General features: G+C 35.2%; 1 protein-coding gene across 1 annotated transcript in view; it reads right to left on the bottom strand.

The window, feature by feature from the left end:
* Positions 1-6,699: 6,699 nt before the first annotated feature.
* The window catches only part of LOC107583211 (cilia- and flagella-associated protein 58-like), a 73,708-nt gene continuing 72,810 nt past the window's right edge, over positions 6,700-7,597 (bottom strand). The window contains 1 exon segment of the mRNA XM_016269361.1: positions 6,700-6,939. Within this exon segment, the coding sequence (XP_016124847.1) occupies positions 6,798-6,939 (142 nt within the window). The 3' untranslated portion in view covers positions 6,700-6,797.

Raw genomic sequence — 7,597 nt, 5'->3', positions numbered from 1 at the left:
TTAACATTTAAAGGAAAATGCTACAAAACGGCTTGCTCTGAAAAGAGCTGTTTTTGACAGGGTAAAAAAGGTGTTTTTTACAGTACCATTGAGACATTTAACAAAACTATGTTACATACTTTTCATTAAGACCCTAAAGAATCATATCAACTTATGGAAAATGGTTATCGGATGACCTCTTTAAGTTTAATATTAAAATAACCAGAAGTGAAGCACTTTTGCACTTCTTAGGGATAAAAATAAAAGTGCTTCACAATCATTAGTCTAATCAGTTAGAAAATACATGAAAATCTGTAAGTCAGAACAGGCTGAAGATCAGTGCTGAGTTTGCTGAATGTGAAGAGTTAATTGAGAACAACTTAATTGACGTCTAGAAAATTTAGATAAAATAACTATGCAACTTATTGTCCTAACTGTCCAAATACACAACAACTGCACACCATTGCTGAATGGTTGTCATCTTGTTGCTTAGTCAAAAACCTTGGAAATATTTACGATCTCTCCAGTGAAAATGTAACATTTTCAACAGTGCCTACAACATATAGCAAGAGCAAAAGCCTTCTTGTACATGGCTCCTAAAGTTAAAAAAAAAACTGCTGTAAGTGCTAAACACTCAATATACCAAATCTAGACTAAAGACCTGCCAGCTCAATCAGCGATCAAACAGTACATGGATCGTGGTGCTTCCTTCATTCTCCTCTGCAGTCATCTACATCCAAAAGAAGCTTGAATAGCCTTCTTTTGCACTGTAGAGACGTATCTTTTGCACTTTTTGTCAAACATTTACCCACTACCTTTCTATATTTGTATACTCCTCCTTGGGGTTCAGTCATTTGATTTGAAAAATTTGAACCTGGCATATCAAAACCTGACTGTAGGAATATATCAGAGCCATAGATTTAAAGATCAAAGCAACGGTGGGGAAAAATGAATTCAGAAAAAGGGCTGGCCCCTGAGAAATTACAATGGAAAAATATGAAAGTGAAAATGAACAAAAGATACAGAAACAACCTCAAAAATGATTCAACTCCCCAGGGCGAAGAGGATCATTATTCACAGAGCATATAAACAAACTAAAAATGGTGTCAAAGAGATTCAGCATCCATTAAAACTTGTCCAGTTCAGCTCCAATATGTCTCAATATAATTATGTGAAATGCTTTGCTATAATTCTGCAGCTATTAAAGCGGACACATACCATGAGCTAATGTACTGTACTGTAAATATTAAGAAGCCATATTCTAAGAGAATGTTTGTTGTAAGAGACAGAGAGAGAGAAAGAGAGCACAAGGGATTATTCTCAGGAATTGTATATATATATATATATATATATATGTGTGTGTGCATATTTTAGATAATTATTCATATATAACATTTATTATTTAGTTAATATTATTATTTATATAAAATATAATCTATGAATTAAATATAAATATACAAAATATATATGAATATATAACATTTTTGTGTTTAGTTATATTAGCATATTATTGTATATATTTATTTATTATTTATAGAATTAATATGATCATAGAAATGTGGCACAATGTGTCAAGTACAGCTACTAAGAAGATAATTGTGGTTTAATTATAACAAAGATAATTTTGGACCAATGAGATTTCACTGTGGGCTACCCAGTTTGACGCCACATAAATAGAAATGAAGCAACCGACTAAACCTCCTCTCTTGTCACATGTAATTAGGACAAAAACTCTACATCTCGCAAATATCTTTCAGTGCTTGAGAGACTGTCAGCTGCAATCCTGTATTTATCACATATTTATCCATATAATAATAATAACCATTAGAACGTTTTTTTCATTATGGTACAGCTTAGTAGTTAAACATCTGGGCTAGATATCTAAAGGCTGAGGATTTAAAGCCAGCAAAGGCCAATTCTTCAGCCAGCCTGCCCTTGATCAAGGCACTTAACCTGAGGCGACTCCAGAGGGACCGTCCCTGTGTCTTAACATGACAATGCTCTATGGCGATGTTGCATGAAAGAACATAAAGCAAGTTCCACTGGCCCCAGTTGTGTGGTGATAAATAATGAGCATTAGTTTTATTCCCCTGGGCTCCAGAGCGGCTTTACGGTCTCTTTCTCTCCCAGATATTCTATACGCATCACAAAACCCAAAACAGATCTAGACAAAATCGGCATAATGAAGCACAAAGAAATGAATGCTGCAATCATCAGCCACTGATAGATGACGGGACTAGAGCTCACTTTAGATGGCAGCCGCTGCTCTTTAACAAAATATCATAACATTTGATATAAACTTGGCACTAGCTGGAACCATTTTATGGCACATCCAGTCTCTTTAAAAGGTTTCAACACTTCAAAAACGATTGCGGCTTCAACTGGGAAGAAATTTCAAATCTTTCCTCAGTAAAAGTGCTAATACATCAAAAGATTAAAATACGCTTGAAGACAGCTGTTTAGACTGACGCACTCAATAACTATGATGTTTAAACTGACTGGATCTTAAGACAACGGGGAAAGACACGAAACATCCAATTCACTTATTCATCAACTTGCTCACATTATATGTTATTAAAAAACACTTCTACTTGGCATGATTAAATCATCCAGTCATGTAATACATATCAAAACCTGAAACGCTCAAATGACACACTTGACATTTCATACTGTTCAAGTGACTCATCAGTTCTGTAAGCTGTGAGACAAAATTGAGCAACCTGTCAACAATGGCACTTTTTTTCTAAATGTAGTGAGGTATCTATGTAGGCAGCCTTTTAAGGCATCAAAGGTGCACTTCCAAAAAGAAGCTGGTTCAAAAGGTAAGCAGCATGATTGTGTTGCCTTCTGTAACAAAAGCTCAGGCAGAGTGAAGCTATAGAACCCAAGTGCAAGTGTCTGAAACGAACAAACTACAAAGCAAGGAACCAGAATAACCCAAAGAATACACAGTGATTTACCAAAGGGCCTACGATACAAGCACATACTTGAACACTTAAGTGCAAGACTAGACAAAGATCAGTGGCAAACACTAGGGTGCTTGTGTGAGTATATTACCTGGACACCGCTATCCATTTATATTTCTCAATGGTAGATCATCAGCTGGTGGATGCCAACTCAGAAGCATACGGCCTGCATGCTCCCATCTTTGTTCACAGGCACTCATGGTGCGTTCAAGTCATGTCGGATAGATCGTATTTACGAGTTGAATGCACATGAACGCCACCACAAAGTCGTTATTACGAGTGGGCAACTTGAAATTTTGTTGGGGGCGTGTCAATGAGAAACATGGCGGAATCGATGGATGCAATGTCTGTAATTGACGGTAAATTTTTGTTTAAATTGATAGATTAGTTTATAAACTTAAATTGGTCATGTTCTTGTTACGCAGCTAGTTAATGAAATCCAAGTTAAAAAAATGCTATCATTTTTGTACCTAAAATCTTTTGATTTGCCATGTTGCATGTTGCATTTAGCGAACAGCTTTTTTAATCTCTGTATTTTAGCATTTGTGGTCTAAAATTTTTTATAAAAACGCAAAACACACCTGATGCGAATTCTTTGCTCTTCATTTTCTATAAGCAGAGTTAACAGACCCTGTTGTATTTTCTTGTAATTTATTAAAAGAAGGTACACCGCCATCTCATGCCGACTAAACTGACTTGAACGCACCTGACGTCGTAATTACGACTTGTCAACTCGTAAGTACGAACGTCCCAGGAGGACTTGAACGCAGCATCAGTTACTCCAGGAACATCATGTTACTAATTATTTTGGAGGTGTTGGAAAATCACAATGTTGATTGGCTGATGGCACCACAAAAATATTAAAAGGCCTTCACTATAGCGACAGGGAAAATCTATTTAACGCATTAAGGATCTGTAATATGGGTACGGGTAAAATGTCTACTTTAATATAATTAAATGTTGCATTTTATTTAATTTTGTCAGAACGCAGAGTTATTTTCGGATGTCCATCAATGACAAAACATGATTTTGGCAGCAAAATGCAACAGTGTTTTACAGCATTTACCAGCAGGTGCTAAACTCTTAATGCTAAACTCTTGGTAGATATGCACATGCTAATGAGGGCAAACAAGGAACAGATAGAAATAAAGAAGACTAGGCCAGAAACAAGGAAGCAAAATAGAACAATGAGATGCCTTCAAAATAAGAGCATGATGCAGACGAGAACATAAAACACCAGGAGATCTAGTGCCTCCTATTGGTTGCTAGAAAGGTCTCTGAAAACCACAGTCCCAAAATGCTCTGCTACAAACTAAAAAAAAACAAAAATCATCCAAGATGGCGGATAAACCATGGGTGCTGTGTGGAAGACAACATGAATACTGAAATGTATCATTAAAACAGTTCTAATATGCTAAATTAGAACCATCTATTAATGCAAGATTTGTGAATGCTCTATATTTTTTATGCTAATTAGAGTGTCTTTTCAATAGCTTTGCAACATGCTAATGCCAAATGTTATTTAAAGCAAAAAGTTCAATTGTATAAATCTTAAAAATGGACTGTTGTTTGTGGCATGTATTTTTATGCTAATTAGAATATATTGTTAATAGCTTAGCAACATGTTAAATGAATGCTATTGAAATTTATAAAAATAGTTCAGAGTCTTATTTTTTATTACTTTTAAACAGTATTTGTTTGTGCTGTTTATTTTTATGGGTGTTGGTGTTTTGCTGTACGCTTGTTAGCTTTGAACATTTTATCATTAGCTAAGCAACAGGTTCAATGCAAACCTCTATTGAAATCAATAAAAAGTTTAGTCTTATTAAAAATGACTTGTTACGCAATATTTATGTGTGCTGTATATTTTTATGCATTACATATACATAGTGTTTTGCTGTAAGCTCATTAGCTTATGTTTATTAGAACATCTTGTCATTAGTTTAACAACATGCTAAATGCAAACATTTATCAAAATCAATAAAAACAGTTCAGTTCTATAAAATTAAAAAAAAAAAAAGACTGATTACCAAATATCTGTATGCTATATATTTTGTGCGTATTAGAATATTTTATTTATTCTTATTGGAACACCATCTCATTACTTTTGCAACATGCCAAATGCAAAACTCTATTCAATTCAATAAAAATAGTTCAGTCTCATAACAAATATACTATACACCCGATATATGTGTGTGCTGTGTATTTTTAGGCCTTGAACATCTTATTAACTTAGCAATATGCTAATAACAAACTCTATTGAAATTACTATAACTACTTCAGTCTTATTAAAAAGGTACTGTTTACCCAGTATTTGTGTGTCGTATTATATAAAAATATACTGTTTACCTAATACTTGTGCTATGTATTTTTATGCAGATTGTATTTGATTATTTTGCTTTATACTACAGGGCCGTTGAATGCTTGAATCTGACTGGCTGACAAACCTTCTGAGGTGTGCAATTATTTTCAGGGAAACGCACAGCGAACGTAGTTCCAGGCAGCTCTCTTGACCGAATTACAGTTCCATATCACTTCGCATAGTTAACTGTAATAACATAAATTAGCATACAGTACCTATACAGCACACAGAAATTACTGCAATCACAAGTGCTCGCACACGCACACTACGGTCACGCAGTTTGCACAAAAAGGTGTTGTCAGCGCTGCCCTGACGATTTTATCAGTTAGCTTATATAGTGTAGCAACTTAAAGGCTACACATGACATTTCTCCCTAGCAAGGTAATAACAGTGCTGTTTAGAGACGCTGCTGCAGAACACTGTTGAGGGACACACAGAGGTAGCCTAATTCACACAAGCTCTCTCTCTCTCTCTCTCTTTCTTTCTCTTTCTCTGTGTGTCTCTGTCTCTCTCGCTCTCTTTCTAAGATCTTCATTAATAACTGCATTAGAATGCTATCAACGGCTCAAGCCTCCATTACCAGCTTTAAAATGATGTTTTGGAACTAGCAAAAGAGGTGTGGGATGAGATGCGGAAGAAATAATCCTACTCACAATAGCGATTTAAGTACAAAAACCGGACGAATCCCTTTAAATATATCATCTGATCGATGTCTTGAGGTGTGGTAACTGTAGTATAAGCGGAATGATTGACTCCGGGCCATTGAATTATTAGAAAAATAATGCACACCCGAGGTGTACCGGTCACGACGCGATTATTTTTCTAATAATTCAACGGCCCGTCATCAATTATTCCTTAAATATGCTTTGCAGAATGCTAAAGCCAAATTGTGCACTTTATGTCAAGAGTACTATTTATATGATGCAAAGAGCTGCTGTTTATGTAGAGCGTTCCACTTATGAGATTTCGTTTCAGTTAGGATGCTGCTTATGTAGGCAGTTGACAAAGTCAGCTCACTGGGTTTTTTATGTCCAAAATGACTTAGAAACAATTACAGTATGTAGGCTCATAGACCAACCAGAATCAAATTCATTGCACGTTCTCACAAATTCACAAAAAGCCCAAATTCCTAAAAAAATAAAAAATAAGATGGCGACAAGTACACAGAGTGTAACAGCACCTGCACACTAGAAAACAAGAGTGCACTACATCCGAGAGTGCCACAGACAAACAGAGAGCAACAGAGGACTAGAGAGGCAAATATAGACTGTGTTTGTGTGTGGATTTGTGCAATTATTTAGTAAAGAACAAAACTAAAACTTAAGACTTTATTTATTCCAGGAAGCAAAAATAACTGACTTTAGTGCATGGCTTACAGCAGCTGACTGGGTAGTTGGCCAGCACCAATAGAGCTGAAAAAATATGAGAAAATACGGTCTATCAAGAGGAGATGATGGGTGAAGAGGGTCCTCAGAGGGTTCTGGCGGCCATCAGGACTGCTGTTCCAGGACTTGAAGTGTCATCCTGTTGTGCTGCTTAAAACTGAAGCCTCCTCCAGTGAATCTAGGGCCGTCCGGACGCTGGGGCAGGATCACAGGCTGTCCTGCCTGGGCAAGATTTCGCTCCTTCTCCCTGCAGAGACGACAGAGTGCAGAAAGATACAATATAAGGGGTCATTCACACAAGATGTGCTTTTGAGTTCTGTCTGGGTTGTGCCTGAATTTGTCTTCATGCACACATGCATCACATGCTTATTTATGTATTTATTTAATGTTATCAGTATCTCACTCCATTAGGGTTGAAAAATGTATATTCAAATTTAATTTTGAAAAGTTGCATACATTTAATGAAAACCTCTGTTGAAGTAAAAAAAAAATAATAATAAAAAATGGTTTGGTCCTACTAAAAATCTATATATATTTTTAAAATAATAATTTAGATAACCTTAGGATGATTGTTGCTGTAATAATTACATGGTAAATTGCTTTGGATAAAACCATCTTCTAATTTACAGCTTGCTATTTTTTTCCCATACTTTGAAATCTGAATATGATATTTAATATTACATACTCATAAGACTTTTTTATTGTCTTTTTTAAGAATAATTTTATGCTCACCGAGGTCATATTTATTTGATCAAGTATACAGTAAATCATAATATTGTGTAATATTATTATTATATTTAAAATAACTGTTACAAGTATTATAATTTAAAACATAATATATTTTTAAAATGTAATTTATTCCTGTGGTGGCAAAGCTGAATTTTCAGCAGCCATATATATATATA

This window comes from Sinocyclocheilus grahami, unplaced genomic scaffold, assembly GCF_001515645.1.
Source record: "Sinocyclocheilus grahami isolate Dianchi unplaced genomic scaffold, SAMN03320097.WGS_v1.1 scaffold51.1, whole genome shotgun sequence".
NCBI classification, from domain to species: Eukaryota; Metazoa; Chordata; class Actinopteri; order Cypriniformes; family Cyprinidae; genus Sinocyclocheilus; species Sinocyclocheilus grahami.
The sequence above is the reverse complement of the archived record's forward strand: the minus strand, read 5'-3'. Positions and strand labels throughout refer to the sequence as shown.